Source organism: Alternaria triticimaculans (genome assembly GCF_023758025.1).
Source record: "Alternaria triticimaculans strain BMP 0046 chromosome Unknown scaffold_4, whole genome shotgun sequence".
Classification (NCBI taxonomy): domain Eukaryota; kingdom Fungi; phylum Ascomycota; class Dothideomycetes; order Pleosporales; family Pleosporaceae; genus Alternaria; species Alternaria triticimaculans.
The window spans coordinates 1,231,962-1,258,870 of NW_026055961.1; the positions used below are offsets into that span (position 1 = coordinate 1,231,962).

General features: G+C 54.0%; 9 protein-coding genes across 9 annotated transcripts; 3 read left to right on the forward strand and 6 right to left on the reverse strand.

Annotated features, from left to right (window-relative positions):
- Positions 1 to 419: 419 nt before the first annotated feature.
- On the forward strand, positions 420 to 2,905 carry J4E78_003981 (uncharacterized protein; the record flags this gene model as incomplete). Its single annotated transcript, XM_049364613.1, has 2 exons — positions 420 to 1,905; positions 1,965 to 2,905. 2 exons carry the CDS (start codon positions 420 to 422, stop codon positions 2,903 to 2,905), a joined length of 2,427 nt encoding a protein of 808 aa, XP_049223691.1.
- Positions 2,906 to 5,288: 2,383 nt separating this feature from the next.
- On the reverse strand, positions 5,289 to 6,014 carry J4E78_003982 (uncharacterized protein; the record flags this gene model as incomplete). Its single annotated transcript, XM_049364614.1, has 1 exon — positions 5,289 to 6,014. One exon carries the CDS (start codon positions 6,012 to 6,014, stop codon positions 5,289 to 5,291), a length of 726 nt encoding a protein of 241 aa, XP_049223692.1.
- Positions 6,015 to 7,682: 1,668 nt separating this feature from the next.
- J4E78_003983 (uncharacterized protein) lies at positions 7,683 to 10,360 on the reverse strand (the record flags this gene model as incomplete). Its single annotated transcript, XM_049364615.1, has 4 exons — positions 7,683 to 9,074; positions 9,124 to 9,687; positions 9,736 to 10,133; positions 10,315 to 10,360. 4 exons carry the CDS (start codon positions 10,358 to 10,360, stop codon positions 7,683 to 7,685), a joined length of 2,400 nt encoding a protein of 799 aa, XP_049223693.1.
- A 1,002-nt stretch (positions 10,361 to 11,362) lies between these two features.
- Positions 11,363 to 12,075, forward strand: J4E78_003984 (uncharacterized protein; the record flags this gene model as incomplete). Its single annotated transcript, XM_049364616.1, has 2 exons — positions 11,363 to 11,557; positions 11,611 to 12,075. 2 exons carry the CDS (start codon positions 11,363 to 11,365, stop codon positions 12,073 to 12,075), a joined length of 660 nt encoding a protein of 219 aa, XP_049223694.1.
- Positions 12,076 to 12,455: 380 nt separating this feature from the next.
- On the reverse strand, positions 12,456 to 14,768 carry J4E78_003985 (uncharacterized protein; the record flags this gene model as incomplete). The annotated part of the gene is made up of 1 exon (XM_049364617.1): positions 12,456 to 14,768. The coding sequence occupies one exon, from the start codon at positions 14,766 to 14,768 to the stop codon at positions 12,456 to 12,458; it is 2,313 nt and encodes a 770-aa protein (XP_049223695.1).
- Positions 14,769 to 16,711: 1,943 nt separating this feature from the next.
- Positions 16,712 to 18,517, reverse strand: J4E78_003986 (uncharacterized protein; the record flags this gene model as incomplete). Its single annotated transcript, XM_049364618.1, has 3 exons — positions 16,712 to 18,139; positions 18,285 to 18,407; positions 18,497 to 18,517. 3 exons carry the CDS (start codon positions 18,515 to 18,517, stop codon positions 16,712 to 16,714), a joined length of 1,572 nt encoding a protein of 523 aa, XP_049223696.1.
- A 982-nt stretch (positions 18,518 to 19,499) lies between these two features.
- J4E78_003987 (uncharacterized protein) lies at positions 19,500 to 20,239 on the reverse strand (the record flags this gene model as incomplete). Its single annotated transcript, XM_049364619.1, has 4 exons — positions 19,500 to 19,544; positions 19,609 to 19,777; positions 19,838 to 19,966; positions 20,034 to 20,239. 4 exons carry the CDS (start codon positions 20,237 to 20,239, stop codon positions 19,500 to 19,502), a joined length of 549 nt encoding a protein of 182 aa, XP_049223697.1.
- A 466-nt stretch (positions 20,240 to 20,705) lies between these two features.
- Positions 20,706 to 23,746, forward strand: J4E78_003988 (uncharacterized protein; the record flags this gene model as incomplete). The annotated part of the gene is made up of 6 exons (XM_049364620.1): positions 20,706 to 20,742; positions 20,814 to 20,846; positions 20,997 to 21,757; positions 21,805 to 22,077; positions 23,036 to 23,607; positions 23,662 to 23,746. The coding sequence occupies 6 exons, from the start codon at positions 20,706 to 20,708 to the stop codon at positions 23,744 to 23,746; spliced, it is 1,761 nt and encodes a 586-aa protein (XP_049223698.1).
- Positions 23,747 to 24,225: 479 nt separating this feature from the next.
- J4E78_003989 (uncharacterized protein) lies at positions 24,226 to 26,448 on the reverse strand (the record flags this gene model as incomplete). Its single annotated transcript, XM_049364621.1, has 2 exons — positions 24,226 to 24,450; positions 24,523 to 26,448. The coding sequence occupies 2 exons, from the start codon at positions 26,446 to 26,448 to the stop codon at positions 24,226 to 24,228; spliced, it is 2,151 nt and encodes a 716-aa protein (XP_049223699.1).
- Positions 26,449 to 26,909: the final 461 nt, after the last annotated feature.

Below are 26,909 nucleotides of genomic sequence, written 5' to 3' on the forward strand. Positions count from 1 at the left end.
ACGCTGGTATCGTGATGTCAAGCGTAGATGCGACGGCTGGGACACCAACCCCATCCCAAAGAAGCCGGGGTCGACTATGCAGGCTCGCAGCAGAGGGACAGCGTCGCAAAACGCCTGGCTAGGCGCATTGAACCAGGGTCGGGCTGGAGAAGCATACCTGCCTCAGTCGGCGCCGTATTGGTTTTGCGGTTTCAAGCACGATTGCATCTCACATATCGCCAGAACCTCGCCCTCTGCTCCCATGCCCGATCCCATTCCCAACGTAGAACCGACGGCTGCTTGCAATTAAACTCGACCAAGGCATCTTGCGCCGCTGACGGGTCCAGAGCACTGCGAGGCCCACCACTGGAGTCCATCCCTGTCCCCCGACATCAGGGGCTAGCGCGAGTTCCGCAAATTGCGTCGCCGAATCGACCAAGATGCCGGCGGTGCAGCATCACCAGCGACTGCCTCCTGTCTACGAAGCGGGCGATAGCGAAGACTGCGACGCCGACGTGCACTACATCTCGCCCGCCAAGTCGCTGTACATTATTTCCGCGCATAGCTATGTGCCCTCATTAATCAAAGCCCCTTGCGACCGCGACGACAGCTGGGCGAACCACGACCGACTGCCTCACCGCATTGGCACACCACTCCGCATCGACACCCAGCGACGACCGCCCCGACCGCTCATGGCCACCCTCACCTACGCCCACGATGCCCAGCAGACGTTTGGCGCCCCGCCCGGCAGCCCGCCGGACCTCACAAACTCAAAGTCGTCCAAGTCGTCGAGCATCCACTCGTCCACGCTGCTAGACTTCATGGGCACGACGGAGAACCTCTCGCACTTTGAGGACATCAACCTCGACGAAGCATCAGGTGGGCCCTCCTCCTTCCCCGTGCCGGCGAGCCCGTCTAATCGCGTCCTCTTCGAAGCCCCGCGCGCCTCGCTGTCCACGAGGAGCCTCCCGCACTCGCACTCGGCCCACTCCTTCCGCGACCTGACGGGGGCCACCAAGCAAAAGTACCCGAGCCTCAAGGGCCAGGTCAACCACGCCGTCCGCCAGCAGGCCCAGCTCTCCGCCCCCGGCAAGCAGGCCAGAAGAGGCTTCACCTCGCCCTCTGTCCCCTCGCTCTCCAGCCTGAGCCTTGCCGCGCCCCAGCGCTCTTCGCGCTCGCCATCCCCCTCAAACACACACAAGTCTGCTTCGGGACCCCGCACATTATCTCGCAAGAGCTCGCGGAACGATGTCTTGCCGTCCCCGGGCTTGGGCTCCAGGAGGCAGTCGTGGCAGGACTCCAAAAGAAAAACTGTAAAAGAAAGGGAGGCAGAGTGCGACGATGAGGACGACGAGCTCCCTGAAGACGCTGTCATCTGGAATGTTCCCATCTCGCCGCGCCCTACTCAGGATCGGTCGCCAGCGTCATGGACCGGAGAAAGTCCGCCATTAATGTCACCGCATCCTGGTGTTTCTTCGTCTTCGAGGACATCGCCCGCACCCTCTGCGCGCGTCTCCCAGCGGACCCCCTCACCCAACGTTTCTAGCAGGGGCGTGTCTCCCCAACCCGGCGCACAGCAAAACACATGGGCCGAGACGTACACCGCGTTAGATACCGACGCCAAGTTGATCACAGAGAAGCTAGAGGAGTTCCAATCCGAGTTTGAGCGAAAGCAAGAAATCTCACGGCAACAGCCCGGTCTCACGCGTTCAGCGTCTATGAGCCAGCCAGAGCCAAAGAGCAAAAAACCAGCACTCCCGCCTGTTCGCAAGAGCGATCCTCTGATCGACCCTTTCCAGCCCTCAGTTGAGAAGCAGAAGTACCTCTCGCGCACCCGACCGTCATGGCTTCCGCCCAAGAACCCCAAGGAGGAGAAGAAGCACCTCAAGGAGTACCAGCGCATGTTGGCTCGTATCGAGGAAGCCGGTAAGTTATCTGCGCCTTCCGAGGCTCTATCTGAGACAATAAATGGCTGACAATCACAGAACGTCTTGAGGCTCAACGCGCCCAAGAGGAAGCCCTGGCCCGTGAAAAGGCCAGCCGCATCAAGGCTGAATACTGGTCGAGCTTACTGCTACCAAACTGGGCCACCGAGATGACCAACTCCGAGCTACGTGCCTCGCACAGGAAGATGTGGTGGAACGGAATCCCCCCACGGTTGCGAGGCCAAGTCTGGCAGAAAGCGATTGGAAACGACCTCGAGGTCACAGAAGCTACCTACAACATTGCCTTGGAGAAAGCACGCAAAGAAGTGAAGATACATGGCCACGAAGCGCTCGGAGGCCGCTATGTCTACATTGTCGAAAGCACCCAAGCAGTCTTCCCCGAACTCAAGATGTTTGCCGCACGAACGTCACAAGCGGCGGAGGACGAGCAGCCGCTGCATCGGGACCTTGTCGATGTGTGCCTGGCCTATTCGATGTACCGCCCGGACATCCCACACTCAAGTTTCGACATACATCACATCGCCGCATTGCTCTTATTGAACCTTGCCGCGCCGCAAGCCTTCGTCACCCTGTCCAATCTGCTCAACCGCCCGTTGCCACTGTCCTTCCTCATCCACGATCAAAACGCCATACACGCCGCCTACTCCACAACACTGCACGTTCTGTCGAAGAAAGCGCCCAGTCTGGCTCAACGGCTAGAGACGCTACGAGTTGAACCCAGAGACTACCTCTTCCATACCCTCGGCTCACTGTTCTGCGGTCGTCTAGGCGTTGAGCACGCCGCGCGCATCATGGACATTTACACCATCGAGGGCGACAAGAACGTCCCACGCGCTGCCGTCGCTATACTCAGTATACTGGAAGGCAGCTGCATGGAGGGTGACGCAGCGCAGGTTGCAAAGACACTTCGCGAGAAGAAGATTGAACTCGATGTGGACGAGTTCATGAACAAGGTGTTTGAAGCGGGCAAAAGCACGTAGACTAATACCGTCCATAGTCTTGGTGGTGGTTGATAGCAGCGGCGGTCAACAGAAAGTATTAATACCGTATTGTACAGTTGAGACAGAAATAATCGACCCATTACAATAATCACCCATGGAAGAGTAAGAGAGAATAAGAAACAAGGGACACCAGAAGAAAAAGATCGATGATATACGAAGACTCATGCAGCGCGACTTGGAGCTGAACATACACCATTTACCTGTTAATTTCCTAGCCTCTTTGCATACACAACCGGCGTTTTCGATCTTTCCCTTGCGTTCTTTGCATACACGGAGTTTGTCACTTTTTATCTCGTTCAACCCATGGAAAGGCTCGTTTTTTGCGCCATACAATCAATTGTCTTCCCTTATCTATCTTTGTATATAACACACGCAATTACTCTTAGACAATTGGGAGGAAGCGAAAACCGGGTAGGTGAGTAGCTGAGCTTAGAATTTATAATCGCACAACAAACATGGTCTCGATCTTTTATTGTTGCATGTGCGAGACTGGTTGGATTGTGTTTTACTGGAGTGACCCCTCCTTTCACATGTCGAACCTAGTGGCGGGGGAAAGTTTGTGTTAGTGGTAACGGTCAACGGTGACGATAATGGGCGGGAGGCGTTATCGTGGCGTAGCTGATGGGCGTGGGAAAGGGGAGCCCAGGAACTAAGGGCTTCTCGGCTCTCGTATATAACGGCCGCGGGAGGGGCGTATCTGCATAGTGCAATGTTGCAATCTCCGAAGAGAGACTATCTGCTCGAGGCATTTTTGTGGCTGCTGGCAGGGCATGGAATGTTGTGTGTGCGTTGTGTCTTTTGTGTTGCTGAGAGCTGGCTTTGGCGGAGACTTGTGGATGTCGCGGTCTGTGATCTATAGGCGAGCAATAGGATAACATATTGGATAAGAAACATAATTTGGGTGGAACATATAGGTTCCTAAGCAGCTATAGGTAATACGACATGTGTTGGTGTGATGATGGTTGGAAGATACATTCTCGCTGGGTGACTCGTGGTTTCGGGAGCATGAGGTGGTATTGTTAAAACTTGCTTACGAACCATTCTTCCGACATCAGAGAAGACATCCATGAATGCATAAAGAGATCCTCTAAAACTTCGGGCTCAGTGGGTCTTTTCTCCTCGATTCAAATGGTAGGTGAGGTAAGAGCGAGGCGCAGGAACGAAGTGGCGCTAGTGATGAGGACTAGCGTCATACCTACCTGCTGTCATAGATCAAGGCAGGCAACCACAACACAAACACCCAACCACAACCTACGAACTTTTCTCGCGTCTCCACAAACCCCCGTTCACTAACACATACACCTGATGTGCGGCACTCACTTGGTCGTTCGATTCCAGCCATTATGCAGCTGCGTTCACACCTGCGGCTAGTACAAGCTTGCATCTCGCATACCGGGTACTGGGGACTGCGCATGCATGTCACCTCACCTGCACGCAGGAGAGAATGACCAGGCAGCATATTGTTCCATGTCAATAGAAACCTGGTACGTGTGCTCTTGTAGACCCTTCCTTCCTTCTTATCTTCCAGGATGACACGACGTGCTTCATGGCCTAATCTCCCACGAATGCGCCTCTATAGATACTTCGCAGCAGAGAACCCGAATGCGTGGTCTCAGTGTGCGAAAGCTTACTGTCTGAGATGTTACCGACTTTTTCACTTTGAATGTACACTTTGAGGTCTGGTTTGCTAACTTAGAAACAGACTTTTGTTCATGGACCCTGTCGTGTTGCGCCATCGCAATGCTACATCTCTCTCCCGACTTATCTCTGAATTGACCAGTACCCGGCCTTTTCCCAGCTACAGCTTAAGTTCGTTGTATCAATGTGAGCTGCTAATGGAGGCTAGAGAACTTCAAAAGTCTAAGGTTCTACCGCTTCAGCATGCGCAACGGTATGGGCTTTCACGTTGTCTGTGAACGAATCCTTCGAGGCGTCAAAAGAGTGCGAAGAAAGCTTTCCCATGCTTCTCTTCCCTCTGTCATAATGACATCGCCTATAGCAACCCATACAACGATCCTTGAGAGAGAAGCAGGCACTTAATCACCTTCGGATTTGAAAGGATTGGAGCAGGGGGGAAGCCCTAAAATGTGAGCGAGGAAGGGTAGCGGTCGTTGGTCCTATCGAGCACAGCGGAATGTGTATGTGTCAGGTTTCAGACACTTTGGGCTGCTCCAAGGCCAGCTTCTCTGCCTCTTGCGATTGGGGCGAATTGTCAGATAGTTCCACTACGGCTGAAGCCCCTACCCCGGGTCATCCATCCTGCCAGTGGCTGGTCTTCTGACGTCGTACACATAGACTTAGGTACAATAACATTCATTGTACAAGAATCGGTATCTGCTACTTCATGTCCTAACACTTAGATCTACCTCGCCTTCTCCTTGTTCTCGGCCGCCCTGCGCTTCGCCCGCACCTCTGCCTTTCTCCTCTCGCCACCGTCGACCTTGTGCCCTCTCCTTACTTCCCAAATACCCTCTTGCAGCCGTATCCGTGCTCGTAGACCTCCGCTTCCCTTGACTGGTTCCACAAAGCTGCCCTTGATCGTCTTCGCACCCTTTACGATAACGCCTTGCACCTTGGGTAATGTCTCGACGGGCTCGACTGGTGCCTCAGCACCCACCGGTACATTAACAACCAGCTTCCTCGTACCCGGATCATGTGTTGCTGTGGCAGCTGCGGAGCGGGGACTTATGGTGTTGCCGAGTTCGGGATTTGGCGGTACTGGTGCTTCGACGACCTTCAATTCTGCCACACCGTCTTGAACGTGCTTGCAATCTCCTCCAATACCATACTCTCCGTTTCTATACTTCTCCCGCCATTGCAAGAGATAACGTCTTGAGCGTGCGGGCTCAACACCGAGTTCCTTCAGTTGCGGCGATGTGAGTGTGAAGAGGGCCTCCCAGGACGGGATCTTGGTTGCGTGCGCGGAGAGGCCGCGGCCAATTGCGCTGAGGAAGGCGGTGTGATCGGGAATGAACGGTATCGGTTTGGGCACCGGGCGCATGGGGATTGAGTGCTGTAGGTTTCGTACGCATGTCTTCGGTATTGACACTGCGGATGTCGCATTGAGAAGTGGGCGCCTGAGGATCATGATGGCGGTTTCTGCGACATATTTAGCATCCGTGTATGTATTCCAGGGTGAAATATATCATACTGTGTCAAGAAGTGTCCGTCGCGTAGCAAAACCCCCCAATTCGCGTTGATGTCGAAGCTGCAGTCGCCGTGATTTTCGGGAAAGCCAAGACGACGCTAACACCCGCAGCATCGCAGCCAGCCAGCAGCCCCACGTCACCAAGTCTCCCAAAGCTCCACAGCTTGCAACCCAAAACACCAATTGGCAGTAGTAGAGAGTCTCCTATTGCACGCCTACCCTCATATCCATCATGTCTGGTCCTGAAGCTCACCACCTCTTCCACCATCCCATTGCGGACCATTCCTTCTCCGCCGACCGACAGACGCTCGCTGTAACCCGAGAGAACAACGTCGACCTCTTCCAGAAGACGGGCAGCGGATACAAGCTCAAGGATGAGCTCACAGGTCACGACAAGACAGTCACCGGTGTAGATATTGCACCCAACTCTGGCAAGATTGTGACTTGCTCGCAGGGTAAGCTTGGAGCTATCTGGTGGGCTGGAGCAGGCAGCTAATGCACGGATAGATCGCAATGCCTACGTTTGGGAGCCTTCGCCGCAGGGATGGAAGCCCACACTGGTGCTCCTCCGTATCAACCGCGCTGCTACCTGTGTCCGCTGGGCACCCTCCGAGACCAAGTTCGCCGTGGGCTCTGGTGCTCGTTTGATCCCCGTCTGCTACTTTGAAGAGGAGGACAACTGGTGGGTCTCCAAGCACATTAAGAAGCCCATTCGCTCCACCATCACCTGTGTCTCCTGGCACCCCAACTCGGTCCTGCTCGCTGCAGGATCCACCGATGGACACGCTCGCGTGCTCTCTTCCTTCATCAAGAACGTGGACGCGCGTCCGGAGCCCTCGGCATGGGGAGAGCGTCTCCCGTTCAACACCATCTGCGGCGAATATCTGAACAACACTGCAGGTTGGGTCCACAGCGTCGCCTTCTCTCCCTCGGGCAACGCCCTCGCATTCGCATCCCACGACAGCACCCTCACCGTCGTCTACCCCAGCGGTCCCGAACAAGCTCCTCGCGCCATTCTCAGTGTCAGCACTCAAGTCTTGCCTTTCATGTCGCTCTTGTGGAGCTCTGAGGATGAGATCATCGCTGCCGGATACAACTGCGAAGCCTACCGTCTGAAGGGTGACGAGTCTGGCTGGCAGCTTACTGGAAGTCTGGAGGCTAAGAGCCGACCTGGTCTATCGGATCAGCGTGAGGAGAGCGCGTTGAACATGTTCAGACAGATGGATCTCAAGGGCAAGTCGGGCACGGATGACACCAAGCTCAAGACTGTGCACCAGAACACCATCAACACTATCCGAAGCTTTGAAGAGAGCGGAAGCGGTATCACTAAGATCAGTTCCACGGGTGTGGATGGAAGAGTTGTTATCTGGACTTTGTAGGCACACATTCAAGGTCTCGGGTCATGTTCTTGAATATAAAGATCAATTGCCTCGCACATTGCCAGCGAGAGTGGAGTAGCATCTAGCAGCTCGGATATCAAAAAGAAACTCTGAACCCATCTACACAGTTACTTGATATCGTACATGGCCCCATACTTTTCTCGAACACGGCTACGTATCTCGTAGTGAATGTGAACCCACCATAAACGCCTGTGCAACTCTTCGTCCCTCAGCCAAAGCCAGGGAAGCCCTGTGCGTTGAAATCAAGTGGGACAGTGGGCGCTGGTGGCACACCGTTACCCATACCCTGAGTCGTCTGCGCATCGTTCAAGAACCAAGACCAATCTTGATCAATATCCATGGGCATATGTTGCCACGAGAAGTTGTTCGTCGGCAGTGGGAAGTTGTTCATGCTGTCGTCGTTGATCTGCGAGTTGAACGTGCCTCCTGCAGCAGCGCCGGTCGCCGATGCGTCATCTGCGTTGAGGTTGTTCCAGTTGTAGAAGCCGTCGTACGACACAAAGGGCGAGGGGTCGGTGAAATTGAAGGCCGAGGTGCCGGTACCTGCGGAGACGGACGTCTTGGGCGTGACATTGAGGGATTGTGTAGGCTGCGAGAAGACGTCCGAAGAAGTCCGCGATGGCTTCTCCGACGTGGGTGTGTAGAGTTGTGCTGATGTCCCGGGGGACCTTGAGCTCCCCATGCTGGGTGAACGGCCAGGAGGGGCTGGGCCTTTCTTGACGAGCTGGCCCCCTCTCTTGATGGAGATGGTACCAAAGTACGGGATAACGAAGTTGGCATCTCCGGTGCAGGTTTCGTCTAGCTCGTTGCTTGTGCCCTTGAACTTGCCCATCATCTTTTCAAGCACCTCCGCAGACTGAGCGGCGACTTTGCCTCCTTTTTCGCTGGATGCGCGGCGGAAGATGTCGATACTGACTTCGATGAGGCGCACGTCTTCTTCAATCTCTTTCGGAGTAGGTCCGCTGCCTGAGGATTGCGAGACCATGCCAAAGTTGAGTAGGCCGATTTGGATGAGGACTGCAGCTGTAAAACCGATGAAGTCGATAGCCTTGCACTCGTAGAGCGGCTGGATGTGTCCCATCCGCAGAGACTGGTACAGCCGTAGTACTTCTCGTGAGCCGTTCAGGCATGCGGTTTTCGAGTACGAGAAGCGTGAGTTCGATGCTGCTTTGAGCATGAATGGCAGATGCAGGTACACACGGATCTGATGGAAGATAATCTGACCCATGATTCGCTCTCGCAGTTCTGCCGCATTGGTCTCCGCGTCGGCGAGTAACTCTGTGTAGTTTAGCCATGCCGGATCGAACTTCTTCCACAGGTCTTCCAGTTCTTGGTCGAGCTGCAGTGCCCAGGCGAATGACTGTTCGGCGACTCCCTGGTTTCGATCGATGACCCTCCCTGCAAGCTGTGAGAGCTTCGTGATTCCGACCAAGGGATGGACGTATGTGCCTTCGCCAACATCAGGCATCGTCAGGTCGCAATGCGCGTCAGTGACACCGTATGGAAGACCCAACAAGAGAGATAGGAACCGGTCGCCGTGGTACAAAGCCCACCAGATGCTTTCGTGTGGTGCTGAGGCTGTGCGCTTACGGTGCAGTCCCTTTCATGAGTTAGTCATAGTTCGGCGGTTTTCGACAGCATGAACTTACCATGAGCTGGGCATACATCAAGCCCTTTCGATATGCGATCCAAGCTCGTCGTGGTTGACCTACATCCGCGTACCACTTGGACTTCAAGATGAGACACTCCAAGCCCTCCAAGCTTGCTGCATACTCATCATCAGACAAGAACCATCGGTCCACAGCCTCGATGTAGCGCTCAACATCGTCATCATCCTCCGATGAACAGATTCCGACTGACAGGACAACAGTAGCAATCGCGCCAATGTTTCCAGTCGTCAGGGCTTGCGCAGCAAATTGAGGCAGTGTTTGCTCAGGACCGGAGGTGCCACTGCATTTTCTCCGCCATGTCTGCCACCAGTCACTGTTCGAGTTGAGAAGTTTGGTGAGTTGATCGTAAGGCGGCAGCATCGCAATCAATGCTTGCTTGCATTTCTCTCGTTTTGCGGAGTGCGCGATGGTGGCTCCAGCAGCTATGTCATCGTCGTGTCTGTTTTCTATTGTATACCGATCGTCAGCCGCTCCTCCGGGCTTTGGTGTTGATTGCTCCAAAGGACAGTTGCGGGCCTTCGCTTGCGCTTCGGCATCGTTGAGCTGAAGATGATAAGTATCAGATAGAGCTTAGAGTGTTGAAATACATACTGCATCTTCGAACACAGAGAGGATAGGTATATGGTGACCTCGGTCTGAAGCAGTACGCTGGTTGTTCGGCAACTGGAAAATGTTGGACGAGGCTCCTGAGGAAAGAGGAGTCGGTGGGAAGGTGTCCTTGTGGTAAGTAGTAGGTGCTTTTGGTGATGAGGTGTCGGCTAAGCTCTGGCTCTGACTCCGGCTTTCTGACTTGACAGTCTTGTCTTCTAGCAACGTGTCGACCAAGGCCTCTAATCGTGATACTCGCTCACGGAGGTTCTTCCTGTGGTCGACAATGACTTCCGGGTTGGCATGTTCTTGGTCGATGCACCTGCTGCCGCGCGCGAAGCATTCTGAGCAGACATCCGGATTGTCGGGCTGGAAGATGCATCGGATCTTGCGGCGACGACCTAAACTCCATCAGAAAAGCCCACAGTATGAAGACGATGAAAGATAGAGTAGAGCAGAATGTTGGCGTGATGATGCACGCAAAAGAAAAGAGTAATAGTAACGCGTAGCAGTGTGGAGTAGAGTGATCATTCAACTAAGGCAATAACTGGATTCACATACATTCGAAGCAGCTATGCGTACCCTTACGCATCTTTTTGCGTGTCGGTAACGTCTCCTCCTTGGGCATCTCGATTCGTTGTGTTCCAACCACCCCGATCGCACGAACCTAGCTCTTGCGACGAATTCGTCCGGACTCGGCTCTGCACGGCGCACTCCGGATCGCGGAAGTTGATGGATATACAATCGCGTCCGCAACTCGTTTGGCAAAAACAAACGGACCCAGTTGATGAGAAATAAAGAGGCTTCAGTGGTAGCAAGAAGTCAGACGTAAGCTGCTGGCAGTGATGGGGTTTCAAAGCAAATCGAGGAGGCTCGGACGGTCTTTCGTCCGTTAGGTCCGTGTATTAGGTCAGCGAATGAAGCTGAATAATGCCCGCTTAACGGCCGTACAAGGACTACTGCTGACCACGGAAACTTATAGTAGGCCAGGATTTCCAGGCAACAATGTTATCTCGCATTTGCGGGCTCTCGGGGGTTCGGTCGAGTCGGAGATCCTCGACCCCGTTCCCCATTTGGCGAAGTATGCGAAGAACGATGCGAATAATCTCCAGGTGTACGAAGAGCGGTTAGCCGGGGGCTATGCTAATGCTTGAGTCGATCACGAAACGTGGAGTTTGCGGGTAATATCGCATGATGCGACTTGGCTGTAGTCGCGACCTCGATAATGCATGCGTCGCAATACGCGTATATTACCCCACGGGAGTCCCCGCGACCCTTGCTCACGACATAGTAAACCTACCTTCGGGAGGAGATGGGTACGCTGTCGATGGAAAAGTCTGGACCCATTATGACATCGTTTTCGAACGCTTGCGTGGAACGCGGTCGGGCGCAGGCTAGCAAGCCCTATGAACGGTAGGGCACCACACGTCATCCGTAGCCTGCCGCATCGTACCCAGCAAGATCACCGTCTTACTGCCAGCTGCCCATCTTTCCAAACCCGACGCTCTAACCAAAAAGATCTACAGGCCCTGTTACACAGATGCTCAGTATGGTACCTTGATTGAAAACACTGGATGAACATTTCTCACTCCACAATCAATTGGCTGCAGCACGCGTTCTGCTGAACAACATGTCTGCAGCACACGACTTCCGTCATAACCAGCATCTTCCACCGAGTCCACCACCCTCACCCCCATCTACACGACGGAGACACAAGAAGAAGAAATCAGACCCATTCGAGGACCTCGCAACCACACCAATACCCTCGCTGCCATCTTCGCCAGCAAACGAGCTGAACGACGACCAAGAATCGCTTTTGACACGAGTAAGCCAATCCCAACGACGAACCTACTCTTTCATTCCTAACAAACCTCAAAGATTATCTTGACACCAGTACTATTCATATCCTTCCTCCTCTCCCTCTTCCTCGTCAACTACCGCAATCGCGCCCGCCGCACCGAAGCCCACTCCCCCGGCTTCTCTCTCCTCACCTACCTCGCTCCATCCAGCTGGCTCGATCCAGAACCCTACCAAGACCCCGATGATTCAACATGGGGCCGAAGAGGAACCATCGGACACGTAGAGCCTCATGACGCTATAGGGCCGCGGCCAGACGAGCAAGGCGAGGAGAAGCCCAAGCAGAGCAAAAAGAAAAAGTCATGGCATCTGAATAGGAAGATTAGAAAAATGGCCAAGTTGGAGATTGGCGACGCGCTTGAGATGCGGGGGCGCATGATTGTGGTTATGCTTGTAGTGTTGGGATTGATGTGCGGTATGTTGTGGATGGGTGTCAAGTGGGCTATTGTCTCGGTATCGGGCATGATGTCTGGCGCAGAAGCGTGATTAGTGGAACGAGATGATCGTTTTCGAATAATAATACACATGATGCACGAAGCACGAGGAAGTTTTATTCTATATCTTGACTTGTCTAAATCTGGGCTCTTCCTTCGGAATACCCTAAGAACTATGGCAAATCACGAGTACGCCAATAGAGGCCGTCATGAGGTCGTTCATCATTAAGATACAGTCGTGAGCGCATCAGTCGTGAATGAAGAAAGAAAAAACGCCAACGCATAAACGAAGACAATGTACAGTCGTCTACAAAGAAGGGTATCGCAGCCTTTTCGACGCCCAGCATAACGTGAAAACCGCCTGACCATGCGCTCAGGGAAGAGATAAATAGAACACTAGGAAAAAGGAAATAGAAAATGCAACTCAGGGTGTTAACGCCTCAGAGTGAAGAGGCGCGCGACAAGCCGATCGAAGAAGTACCCCATGTCGGCATCTTTTCTCTTCTCTTTAGCTTTCTTGCTCAGGTAGCTAGATGTATCCTCTCTCTTGATAGCATCGCGCAGGCTTTGGATAAACACATCTTCTGGTGTGCCCGTCTGGTGAGACTGCATTGACTCGCCCTCCCAGTCCGGCCTGAGTCTAGCGTGGCAGCCAGAGAAGCATGCGATGTAGAACTCGAGTAACTCTTTCACACCGTGATCATCGACCTCTACGTTATCTTCAGTGATATAGGAGCGAGAGGTGTCGTAGTGGGTGTGATACGGCAGCTTCGCAGCGTGGTAGTGGATAGATTCTACTGTCATCATGACAGTAATGAGAACAGCTAGGGCGATAGGCCATTCATCGCAGTTCTTGTTCAAGAGAAGCTGCTCCAGTGATGCGAGTACATCCTTCATCAAGCTCAGAGCGAGAGCAGGCATGATCGCGCCGAACTGCGAGCGGATGAAGCATGGTGTGGGAGTGAGGTCTTCAGGTATGTTCATCGTACTGCGGATGACTTGTTCCAACATGGGGCTCCCAGAGCGTGATGGAAGTGTTATATCGCCGCCAATGTGAACGAGTACGAGAAGCTTGAGCGCTTGGTGGAGTATGCGGTAGTGAGAAGATTTCGTTGAGAGGGATCGCGAGAAGACGTAGATGTCGCGAAGGATTCGGAGCGGCGAACAGTATAACGGGAAAGCGCGGAAGTGGTGAGCTACTAGTAGCGACAAGTGGGAGTCGAGGGTTTGCGTTAGTTGGAATTGCGCATCAGTTGTTAGTACAGCTGGTAGGACGGCATGCTCGTGTGGTGAACCGGTATAAGGCTGTGGCGGCCATGAGTAGATGATATGTTCGTGTACCAGAGGAGCGTCGTCGTTGAGCTGCACAGGGTGTACTGAAACAGGAAATGATGGACCAAAGCCGAAGTTCAGCGGAATGGTGTAGGTGACCTCTTTTGAGATTTGGAATTGGCCAGCCGGAACGAAGGACTCCAAGGGTCGTGCGGTTGGATGCCACCCGAGACGGTCAGAAAGGAATGCCGCAGACAGATCAATGAGCGTATGATCCCGACACGGGTGGTTGACAAGATCACCTTTGTAGTGATCAAGACAGGCTCTGCACGGAGTACCAGGGTCGCACTTTTCTTTCCGCCGTTGACAATTGGAGCAAGCGCCAATAATGCGCATCAACGCTGCGTGCTGGCGCTGCTCAGCAGTGAGAGCTCTCTTCCGTCCTTTTAGCGCTCTTCCTGACATACCCTCAGTGCTAGTGGGGGCTAGACGATTGGTCAATGGATTGGGTTGGTAGGATACCCACCCGTAGGCGTCGGAAGTAGGAGATGGCGTAGAGGCTTTGCGGCGAGAGAGCGAAGCGCTTCTGGACAGCGCAACACTGCGAGGGTAGCGTGAAGTGCCTGGTGATACCGAGAGCATGGGAGGAGCTCTTCGTGCTGATACAGACGCTGTAGCTCGATTGTTGACGCTCTGTCCACGTGCATTATCCGGAATGGCGATGGCTCTGCTACGACTGTGTAGATCATACTCGCCATCTGATCGCCGATGGGATGGCAGCATCGAACTATAGCTCTGTGGGAAAGATTGAGGGATTGCGATAGGTTCGACTTCTGATCTGCCTCCGTCGTCTTCTGCAATAGGTTCGATGATCCGTGGCTGCTCTGCCCATGTACCAACGTTCGAAAACAGCCGGGAGTGTCTCATATCCAGACTACTGAAGGAATGAGATGAGTCGGCAACATGAGGATTGAAAACTGTTTCAGCCGTGCTCTCGAAGGACCCTGCCGACGAAGTGAAGGATTCTGGGATACGCTCATATCGTGTGTCCAGAATGGGTGAATCGCTGATGGTTCCTAGCGGCGACAGGAGACTGTTGTCGCAGGCACCAAACGATCCGAAGTACTGGCTATCTGCTTGTACGACGAGCGGAGAAGTGGATATCGTGTCAAAGGACAGAGAGGTGCCATGCACTTGTTCGAATGAAGACTGCCCATCTAGGATCGATGGTGGGGCCGAAACAGTATACTCGAGCGAAGGCGGTTCGTCGGCGATTGAGGGCGGTGCTGAAACCAGATACGCAGGCTCAGAGGTATAGCTTTCCGATAATTGGTGGCCTGCAACGTAGCTGCGCTCTTGAGTGCCCGTGTAGTTGGTCTCCCCTTGGAAGAAAGGGTCGTACAATTCGTCGTCCCAGGCAACAAGATCCTGCCAGCTTTCGTTCGGTGAACCCACGTACGGGATATGAGACATGCTTTGAGTCGGCAGTATCGCGCGTTAGGCTGAAGGGTAAAGTGCAAGCGAGAATGGATGAAGGCCGTAAGGATCACCCCTTCGCTGAGGGTCTCATGCGGTTAGCGAAGAGAGATGGAAGCGCAGACAAGACTGAATGTCAGAATGTTGCGTTGTAGGGTGGTGTCTGCGTAACATCAATCGATGCCTCCAGGCTGAAGGGCGGCCAAAGTTATATTCCACGCGCAAGCTGGGGCAACATTGGGGTGCTGCGGCTGACTGCGCGGACTTGACTGCCTTGCATCAAAGGCCACCAGGGCAATTGACGAGTAGTCGTCAACGGGCTTATCACGTTGTTGCTGCTTATTAGTCAATGACTAGAGCTTGTCTGTGAGCGGCCACAGGCGGTTGGTACTGGAAACTTTGCGTTGATGGTATGATGTCTTAGGGCTGGTCGGCAGTGCCATCTGACCATGCGCGGGCCTGCAGCATGGTGGCCGGTCAACTCGATCTGTGATAGCCCTGTCACCGTGCTTTGCCGGCTACGTCTCCCCGCTGTATACTATGGAATGGAGCTCGAATCAGAGCTTGCAACGTGAGCACCCTGCGACGTAGTGCCAGCATGTCGGCTTTACCCATTTGCGCGAATTTGGTAGACCATGTCTGAAGAGGCAGGCTTCTGGAAAAGCTCCGCCCCATCGTGGCTGTGGACGATGGGACTAGTTCGATAAACTCCGGCCGTGCGTATTGCATCTCTGTGCACCAGGGCGTTGTTACATATTCTTTCTCTTCGACATTTCCACGAGGTGGTAAGTGCTATATCTGTCGAACAGTGCTGTGGGGTTCAGAAGGACGATTGCCTGTAGCTGGTGTGCAGGTGCCTGGGCAGGCTGAGGGTAAAGCCTACGTTTGCCGAGCTGAAGCAACACCTTGACCCTTTTGGGGAGACGTCAGTTGCAACTCTCGCGCGACGGCAAGATTGCCGCGCGGGATGGGAACACCTCGGTTCAGAGGTAGCGTTCTTTAACGCCCTCCCCAGACTGTCGTGAACAGACATGCCAGGGTCAAGCGATTATCTAGCCCTTCTAAGTAAAAGACATCTCGAATGGACGCGCTATGTATTGCCAAGCGAGAAGCAGCCTGACGTGTTGCCTTGTATGCGGGTCTCTCACGGCATGCGACCATCACCGAGCCGTTAGAGGAACTGCGCCTTACGCTGTCCCTGCGCTAGATGCTGCAGTAGTTTGTACTTGTATGCATGCATGCACTCCACTCATACAGATGTGTAGCTAGCGAGCCTCACTCTTCCTTCGTATTTGCGGCTCTGCGCAATCACTTCCCCTTCTGCTCGAGCAGGTCGCTGACGTAGACTATCCTCAAGACCATCGATTGCGCAAAGATAACTCAACACTCAACGCGTCTAAGGCGATCCGACCAGAGCCAGTCACTGCGAGAGCTTGTCATCAAAGAACGAATGTGGGGCGCGGACTTGTAGTAATGTTTGCATAATTCATACTGAAGGACCCAACGCCGAGAGGACGGAGTGGGTCCAGCCCAAGGGAATATTAGGGCAGGCGATTTGGCCAAAAGATACCAAAGCAAGCAATACAAACAGATGACGGCCGTAAGAATACGTATATGCGAACAGTAAGACATAAGAATGTAGAAAGTACAACAGGAGGAACCAAGTCCAGAACAAGACATGTACGAGTACATGTATACCGAGCCCACCCGAAACAACCGTTGACTTGACGTCGGGTATCATCTAAAAGGAAGAAATATGTGAAGCAGACTGGTATCGTACAGAGCCGATCGCCAAGCTACTCCAAACCTCGACGAGGCTCTTTTCCCCCCAATTGTTGTCAGACATCGATCATGTCGTCGGATCCCTGACTAGGTGTCGGATCAGAACAAGACCACGCGCGCATGCGGATGATGATGTCCAGATCCGGATCCCCGTCTAGTCAGGAAGCCTCGGCGGGAGCGAAGAACAAGACGATCTCGCCTCTGTCGTTCCTTCTGAGACGCAGATCCTTCCAGAGCTCTTTCTCCTCTTCCGCCTTGGAGGGCGCACGATCGCGCTGCTCGGAGCGCTCGCGGTGGTATCGTTTCAGAGCCTTGTTGACACTCATGCCGCGCTCAGAGTCTGGTCCCTTGGTAATGAAGGACATGAAAAGCCCCGCGCGCGCATCGAAGTCTGCCGAGGCATGTGCGACGTCTCCACTAGGGCGCACAATGAGCTGGCCTTGGCCGTTTGGCTCCGGGGAGTTTGTTTCCGAACGGTGGTACTCAATAGCCTTCATGGGCTTGCGCTCTCGCGGTGCTGGCGACACCGAGGACGAGTATTGGCGGCGGCGGATGCGACGAACCTCTGTGGTAGAATCCTCCCGCTTCTTCTTAGGCCTGATCTTCACAAGAGCAGTGTTGGCCTTGCGCTCTTTGCGTTCCTTATTCTCCTTCCGGTCACGATCGCGGCCTCTGTCCTTCTCCTTCTCCTTTTCCTTCTTCTCTGCTTGCTCACGTGCCTTGATGTCAGCCTTGCGCTGCTTTGCTTGTTCTGCCTCGTATTCTCGCTGCGCGCGCATAAGAGCCTTGGAGTTGCCCTGCTTGACGCGTTTCATCGGGCTCAAAGGCGAGTTGACGTAGTCACCTGAGTCATCTGGCGACGGTGGGAACTCAGGGCGGGCAAGGAGTCTGTTCAGTCCTCCAGTAAGACCAGAGTGGAGCATCGCGGGGGCATCGGCCATTGTAGTATCCCTTTCCTCTTGGGCGCGGATCGCCGACATATCAAGTTCACTGGGCGAATTGCGCTTGCGCTTGCGATCGGTCTTCTTCGACGTTGTCTCCACATCGGTATCGCCCGACTTTGTCCTGTTGTGCTTCGACTTGGGAGCAGGCGTAGCGTACGAGTCGTAACGCTCGCGGGAAGGGCGAACTTGCTCAGTCCCGTACGAGAATCCGTTCTGTGCGAAGGACTCGTCGTCGTCGGCTACCTGGAACTTCATAACGTCTGCGATTGCGGGCATGTACTGCTCGTCGTATGCGGGCGGCTGACTGTCTTCAAGCATACGCGCTTCATCGATGTGCGTGGTCGTTCGCGGAACATTGGGCGTCGAGGAGGGGTCGAGGAAATCGAAGACATTGGGCGCTTCAATCGCGGCCTGCTCATGATAGCCTAGAGAATGCGCCGCTGGCGGAGGAGTGGGTGCGCGAGGCGGGGCATCCACGACTGCGACGGCGTTGCCATCGTCGCGCGCGTCTTCGACGTATGCGTTGTGGGGCGTGAGTGCTTGCGAGTTGTCGTGGTAGGCGCTGTCCCGCTTCTGCTGCGGACCCTTCTTCTTCTCTTTGTAGAGTTTGCCTTGGTACTTCTGGTCTTCGGTTATGCAGGCCTGTTTCGCGTCTGTCAGCCACTTTGAACAATGAAAAATCGAACACGGCGCAATGCGCAGTGCTGGCGCAAAACGTGCAGCAATCGATAGGCGTTGTTTCGAGGCCAGCAGATCGTCATATAGGGCAGGAGAAGCATATGCGTACCGTGTGGGATTTGTAAGAAGTTCCCGGGAAGTGCACCATGCAGTCGAGGCAGGTAAAGGACGCGCCATAGCATTGGTTGCGGTGGCCGTCAAGCTTCTTCTTTGTGAGGACGTCTCCACAGTTCTAAGCCGTCACAGTCAGCATACGATGCATGGCTACGGCAGGGGCGCATGGTGGGGGAGAGGTAAACATGGGACATGGGGCTCAAGTACCTCGCAGGAGAACGACACCATGGTGGGAATGCGGTTTCGATGGGCAAGGAGCGGTGAACAGCTGGCAGACGGTCAATGGAGGAGAGGATGGAAGAGTCGGTGTGGGGAGGGGGCGCCGCGTCGTTATCACCCCTCGCTGGCCCAGGGAAGGTTTCAGTTGTTTGGGATACAACAAAAGTCGGTATAGCGCTAAGTTGCTTTGGGAACAGGCCCCTGTGACAGTGCGCGCCTCGCGACTCTCCCGAAATACATCAACTGACCGCGCATCGCAGCTGCAGCCCGTTAGCGCCTGCGAATCGCTGCACTTGAGCCACGCGCCCGCCGAACTGGTGGGCTTGGTGGGCTGCCCAGCGCCCTCTCTCAATGGCTCGCCGACCTGGAGCATCAAAGTGCCATGACGCACTCGTATCACACACGGTCCAGAGGGGCACAGTGTCGCAGGTAGAGTGCCATGCTTCGTTCTACCATCCTTCTATCATGCTTGATAAGGCTATCTTGGTGGCTCTCCTCGCGACAGGGCTGTTCCTGTCCGACGGCTGATCTCTTGAACATTCATTCGCTAGGGCATTGCTAGGGCAATTTCGAGTCCGGTTTACATCCCACCACCACAAAGCCACTGCGAGACACTGCCGTGTGAAACCCCGCCGACGAACTCTGCGATCTGCCGGGAAGGCCGGAGCTGCTCCGTCGATATCTTTCAGCTATCGTCTTGACTATTGGCTTATTGGCTCCCTCCCAGGTCGCGAGCAGCCATTTGCGGCGTAGCAGGTACCCGCAAATACTATCGTGACCAAGACGCGACCCGTCTGCGCAGCGCAATGTCTCGGGCATTGCGCATCAAGTCCGCTGCGCCATCCAACCCCAACCTGCATGCAAACACGTCCTGCATGTTTCAACATGGGGCTTTTGCGGTCGTAAAGGATACATTGTCAAGTGTATCCTTCAAGGCGATGCGCTTGCCTGCTGATCTCTCTGCCACTCTAGCGCTTTATCATCCGGGGTCTTATGCAGCTGTGTCTTTGTTCGATGTCGGATCGTCGTCTCCACACTGGGTGTTGGTGTGCGCGGTCAGTACATGTCTCACATGTGGTTTGTACAGGGACACTACTTACACCGCAATCATACGCGTCGCCTATGTCTTCGCAGTTGAACTCCGGCTTCCCCAGCCGCTTGTTGACGATGTTGTGTACGTAGCAACCCCACATGGCAGCCGCTGTCCGTGACGAGACCTGGGGAGGATACTTGGCGAGTACTTGTCCGAAGTGCTCTGCGCATTCTCCGCTGAAATCCCAGTCAGCGCGTGACCTCTATACATTGAACGCCGAGTAGTGTAAGACATACCAGGGGTATAGGCGTTGGAACAGGTGTACATATGACCGCAGCGCCTCTTGCTCCTCGTCGGTAGGGCTTTCGGGAAAACGAGCGAAGGTTGTGTGTAGGACTTTCCACGCGGCGCGACCCAGTTCTGCCCTGCATTTGCTTGTCAGCCTGCCTCGTGTGATATGTGTGGTGCCCGCGCAGGCCGTGATGCACGTACTTCGCCGTCGCATTCTCTAGTTTTGGCGCGATAGCATGTCCTGTGAGCACAGCTTCACTGGTACGGCCTAGCTTCTTCTCGGTCGATGGCGATGCTAGGTGTGCTGGTGTCACCTTGTAGGGCCCTACTAGAATGAATGAACAGAGGGCGAACACGACTAAGGCAAAGACGACGAATCTAGCCCGGAGGCCAGTAATGCGGATCATTGTAGAGTAGGTGTACTAGTTCTCTGAAACGAGAAAGCGAGGTGTTAGGGCGGTAGGAAGCGTTCCATGGTTCACTGTAGAATGTGAAAGGCTGCCATCCATGGCCACGCACGCGATGCCTCAGATAACGCCAAGCATTGGGGCTTCGCAGCATCACGCCCGAGTGGTCCCACCACGCGCGGGTAATCTGCAGGTACGTCTGCGCGATCGAAGCTAGTTCGCATTGGAACAACATCGTCAGGGCTCTCCGCGATGGGAAATCTACAATTTGCGGGCGGGTGGGCTTTTGATATATTGCGACGGCTGCCGAGGGATATTACCGGGCTACGTCATCCGATATCGCAGTAGGGCTGAGCTTACTGAGCCTCCGAAAGCGTTCAAAACTTTGGAATCGCCAATTGACTGACCTGCATATTGACGCGCACCTCAGCACACGACACCCCAAATCACTTCAAATATAACAACCATGTCGGACTTTCCTCCTCCACCAGTCGACACCATTGGTATGTCAATTGCTAACCCGGTCGCCGGGACGTTCCACACGCCGCAAAGACCCGCGCTAATTCAATCGCAGACTGGAGCAACGTGGGCTTCAAGATTCGGGAAGGTAAGGCTTACCCTGTCACGAATGACTTCAGTGCGCGGCTGCGTTCAAGTATAGACGAGGAGGCAGAGTCTATTTCTGCTGCGTACTCTCAGCCCCACCATACAGTCATCTATAGAAAAACGCATTTGAACATCTCCTAACTTTGCAAAGTCGCTGGCCATGTTGAATCACACTACTCTAAGGAGACCGGAAAATGGACCCCTCCAGTCTTCGTCGAAGATCCATTCCTACGAATCCACGGCATGGCGCCGGGCCTGAATTACGGAATGCAGTGCTACGAGGGCATGAAGGCTTTCCGTGCACCAAACAACACTATCAACATCTTCAGGCCCAACAAAAACGCCGAGAGGATGCAGCACTCAGCGTCTTTCATTTCTATTCCGGAGGTTCCGACAGACCATTTCCTCGCCTGCTGCAGCATGGCCGTGGGAATGAACGCGGCGTACGTACCGCCCCATGAAACAGGCGCCGCAATGTATATCCGACCACTCCTCTTCGGTAGCTCGGCGCAGCTTGGCCTGAACCCACCCCAGGAATACACATTCGTAGTCTACTGCATCCCAACGGGTGTCTACCATGGCTCAAACCCAGTAGATGCTGTCATTCTTGAGGACTTTGACCGCGCCGCGCCAGAGGGTACTGGTTCAGCAAAGGTTGGCGGCAACTACGCTCCAGTATTACGGCATAGCGAGAAGGCGTACAAGGCAGGTTATGGTATTACCCTGCATTTGGACAGCAAGACTAGGAGCGTTGTTGATGAGTTCTCAACATCTGCCTTCATTGGCGTAAAGAAGGATGGCGACAAGGTCAAACTCGTCGCATCCAACAGCAAGAACGTCATCCAGAGTGTCACAGGAGACAGTGTTCTCAGGATCGCAGAATCCTTTGGCTGGGAAGCTGAGTCTCGAGAGGTACTACAAACTTTCTGTCAATGGATACGGTGAGCTAACAATTTCAGATCGCCTATGACGAACTCAAGTCCTTCGATGAAGTCCTTGCTGCTGGAACCGCGGCGGCTCTTGTGCCCATCAAATCCATCACTCTGCCTTCCAAGGACGACAAGTTCACATACGCAGAGGCACAGCAAGAACCAGGCCCAGCATGCAAGAAGCTTCTGTCGACCTTGAAGGGCATTCAGCAAGGAAAGATCGAGGACAAGCAGAGCTGGCTGTTCAAGGTAGAGAGGCCAGAGCAGTTCGGAAAGCAAGATCAGGCAAATGGTGCCAAGATAGTTGGACAACTGCCTTAGAAAGCTGTGTCAACCAAGGTTCAAGCGTTTACCATGTAAAATCGCAAAAGTCTGAACGATTACCACCATGGTTACAACCTGCCCAAAGTTGACCTTTTAAATCTGCATGAAGGAATTGTGAACAGTGTGAGACTGAACAAAACAAACGTGGATTACATCTCCGCTTTTGCTTTGTCCTATACTTAGACGCGACTGTTACAACCCAAACACCCGACAGCAAGACCACGTGCTTGAAACGAAGAAGACGATCATAACACCGGAAACACGGAGCTTGCAACGGCGATATCTCGCGTTAAAGGTGTTGGTGCCCCAGGAGTATAAGTGCCGAGGCGGCCAGAACTATTTCCTCGACACCCCCACGCAGTCTAGCCCCATACGCATACGTCATCCCTGCTTTTCACCCGCAGAACCCACCTGCATCTGCATCATTCGAGCGCGCGTCTACCCAGCAGTGCAACGAGACAGACACCCGACATCCCTACCCTTTCGCACACCCACGAGGCCCGCACCCTTAATTAGTCCTTCGGCAGTTACCGCCTCGCACAGAATAACTGGCACGCCGGTGCCACACGATCCATCCATAGAGTCACATCGCAACCGGGTGCAACATGCCTGGATCGTTTTCGAGGATTCGCGACAAGGCGAGGCGCCACTTGGGTGATCCTAGTCCGGATGAGGCCTATCTTTCTTGTGAGTCTGCATCGAGAGAGTGCAAGAGGGCGAAGACTGACTGAGCGTAGATCACGATGTGAGGGGTGTGTACGCGTCGCCTATTCCTTGAGTTGCGCTTCCATGCGCTTTTGACTAATCAACGACCATACTGACGACTACAGTGACGCGAGCCGACTTGGACAGTATCAAGTCTAATGACTGGCTTACGGACAATGTGCGCATACCACTTCCTCCCAATCCACCACAGTCATGACTAACGCATCAACAGGCAATCGCCTTCTGGCAAGAATACCTCGAGCGCGAAGAGCTCAACGCCTTCCCCAAAGCCTCCATCGTCCTCCTCCGCCCCTCCATGTCCTACATGCTCATGCAAAGCGCCGAGCCCCTCTCCCTCAAAGAAGTCCTCCCCAACTTCAGCCACACGACCCACGTCTTCCTGCCGATAAACGACAACACCGACGTCACACAAGCCGAAGGCGGCTCGCATTGGTCCCTCCTCCTCGTGTCCATCATCGACGGCGTGTCCTTCCACTACGACTCCATGACCCAGTCCAACGAGCGGGAAGCGCGGAGTACGACTATGAAGCTGGAACAACTGTTGGGCAAACGACTGCGGTTTATCCCTATGAATGATAGTCCGCAGCAAGAGAACGGCAGCGACTGCGGCGTCTTCGTTTGTGTGCTCATGCGGCATTTGTTGCTTAAGAGGCTGCTTCGGGCCGACGCGAGCAAGAAGGTTAGCATGAGCATGAGGGATGCACACATCAACGCGAAGGATGGACGGAGAACTATGCTCAAGGTTATCGAGGAGAGGAGAGACGAGGGCAAGCGGAGACGCTCGTAAGTTTCTCATACTTGGGTACGACTACAGAGGAGAAGCTAACATTTGTGCAGAGGAAGCCACTCGCCGTTTAGAAATCCCTCCGCCCACTCTAAGAGCCCGCCACGTATAGGCGACGAACAGTCACAGGAGCGTTAGTACCCGCTGTGATTTGCATCGAAGGAATTCCTGGCCGGGCCCTACCCAATGGAGATTAAGAACACGGCCTTGTTCTCCTGTGTGAACGTAGCACTGCATACACCGCATCCCTGGTTATAAATACGTGAGCGAGCGTAGGATACCCCTCACTCGGGACGCGGACTGAATGGGGTCATGAATTACGATTTACATGTTTTATGTTTACGCAAATATACGAACTGCTGGCATCGGCACTGGAGTTGATAGTATTAATGGAACACGCATCTTAACATCTCTATATCGCGAATTGGGCTAGGAATATATGCGCATTCAAGCCTATGTGCATGTCTAGTCTACGACGGATACCACTAACCAACGTGATGGCGCCATCCATGCATGTACAAACGTATCCAGACGCTTGCTTCCAGATCCTAGACCCCATAAAACGATAGATGTGCGTTCTACGAATCCCACAAAGTGCTCTAATCCATTCAACACGTCTAAGTCGTCTTTTCTTCTGCTTTGGTTTCCACCGGCTTAGCTTCGCCCTTGGGCACAAGATTACCGTTATCGTCCCGCGGTATACGTTCCCAGCCCGTCTTGAACCTCTTCTTGCTTGCGTCGAAGCGAGGCAAGGGATGCGCTTCGGTATTCAGGACGATTTGATCGAGAGGGAGGAGGTCGTCGGGGGAGAAGAGGAGGTACATGTATTTGAGTGTCTCGGCCTGCATGAATGGGTTAGTAAACCAGTCCAGTACCCCTAAGAGAGGTGAAGACGACGGGGAAAAGAAACTTACGAGCCAGAAACTCTCCATGTTGTCCCGCGACGGAGGAGGTACCTTCGTCACATCACCAATACTAGAGAACCCGCCGTTGTCCTCTACGATAGTGTGTTTGACGAAAGCTTCAAACATATCCCAGCCCCATTCGCGATAGATGTCATCGCCGGTTATGCGCCACATGTACAGGAGCGACTCTACCGTTTCCGGTCGCTGGAGATTATGCGTATCAGCGGGCTTGAGGTCGAAATCGCTCTTCCAGCCCTCGCCCTCGGGAACGCTGGTGTCGAGCTCGGATTTAGATGCTAGGATCTCGGTGCGGTACATCTTGGGCGGGTCGTCGAGCTGGAAGTAAGCGATTTCAGGGGCGAGACCTGTGGCGGTTACTTTGTACATGCCCATGCATGTTTTTGTGAGTTCGCGGGCGAGGGTTATGTCTTCTTCTTGTGCTTTGCCCCAGGTGGGTAGTTTGCGGGCGTCCGCGAGGGGGATGCCACCAGTCGCGGCGAGGGCGATCGTGCCGGGAAGGAAACAGACGAGGTGGTCCATTTTGGGGTGGAGTTTGCCTTCGATACCGCTTGGCCGCTCTGCTAGGACGGTGAAGTGGCTGTTCTTCGTGTATGTGAGGAGATGCTTCTTTGCGCCGTTGAGCGACTCGTTCCACATCTCTTGGTAGACTGGCTCTTGCTTCTGGGTCTGCAAGTACTGCTTGATGAGGTATTCGTAGTAACTGTCTCCACGGCTGCCCCATCGAATCTCGCTTCCGCGGAAGGTGCCTTTGTCTGCGTAGATGAAGATGGGTAGGAGACCGTCTTTGGCGCCGTTGTCATCCACGACTTTCATTACTTTCTCAGCTACATCCCAGTAGTGTGCCTCACCGGTGAGGAACGCTAGGTATTTCATCTCGAGTTGGAGAGTGGTTGCTTCGGCTGTGGAGGACGCACCGCCGTCGGCGTGCGAGGCTTCGCCTTTGGCGTCTCTTAGGATCACACTGGCCCAGGGCACACCCGAAGGTGACTCGTACGCGCCCATGAGACGATCAGCCAGGTCGGTAGCTTTCTCCAGGAAGAGGTCCTCCTCGTTTGAGTTCTCAGGCTTCAGGCCCGGAAGTGTCTCCTGCAAGTAGTGTGCAGACAGCAGACCACCAAGCATGCGTATAGTTGTCTCGAAGGTATTGACATCCTGCTTCTTGTCGTAATCGAGGCTCGTCGAAATCCATTGCCGTGCGTGGGTGAGTTCTTTGGTGAGGTTCATGATCATGAGCGTGTCGAGCGCGTCCACGATGATCCAGCCCAGACCGTTGGGCTCAGCCATGTATCGACCCTTCTTCGAAACGGGGTGGTACTCGTCGTAGCCCCAGCCATGTTCCTCGTATGCGTTCCAACTCAGCAAAAACGCGTCCTTGACTGCTTGTCTCCGCTTCTCCCAGTCAACTTTGCTCTTCTTTCCGGCAGCACTTCCACCTATATTTGACAACAAGCTCTTGCCCTTATCCTTCTCGTCTTGTACTGTGCCCACGTTTGTGCCACCACTAGACCATCCGAACCAGTAGAACAGCCCCAGCACTACCAGTGCTATCAGCGACATGCCCCTCTTATTCCGCAGGAAGCCTTTCCTTCCCCTCGCACCACCGCCATATCCATAGCTTTTCCCCGAAGGCTTGTCCTTATACATTGGCAAGCCCTTTTCGTTCCCCGGTAGTTTGTTCCAAACATTATCTTCAAACTTTCGTTGCGCGCTCTCGAAATTGGGTACGTTGCGCGGGATGGCGAAGGACATATCTGAGTCCTGGATCGCCTGTTTCGTGGCCTCGACTGCCTGCTTGGTCGATTCGACAGCTTGCGAGGCTTTCTTGTTGGCGGCGTTCTGGAGGACGGCGAAGGCGGAGGGTGTCTTGAATGCTGTTTTGCTGCGGAGGTTGAACGGGTCGCGTGTCGAGTTCATGAGGCGGCGCGACGCGTAGTGCTGATTGAACAATAGACCAGGCGGAGCGAGTGTATTTCACCCTTGCGAAGTCTGATAACTTGACATCCTGCTCCAGACTCCAGTCGACTTGGATAGCAATGCTCAAAGCGCCCTCTGTCTGACTCGCCAGGTGTTCATTGCTCATCCCCGATGCAGATAGCTTGGCTAGACAGGGGTCCCGCATCTCAGGAAACATCAGCCACAGCGGAGTTCAACGGGGAGGCTCCACCCTCAAACCTCAGCCTCATTGCGACTCGCAAGCATCGCTCTTCCTTGTGCTACAGATAGGACACGCGTACTCAGGCAGAAGCACAGTATAGCCTCCTTCCTCAACCAAATATATCTCAGCACGATGAGGTATATCAACAGCAGCTGCGATGCGGCAATATGTTTCCAGAAGTACTCGAGCTTTGTTCTTATGATCACCGCCCACCCTGCAG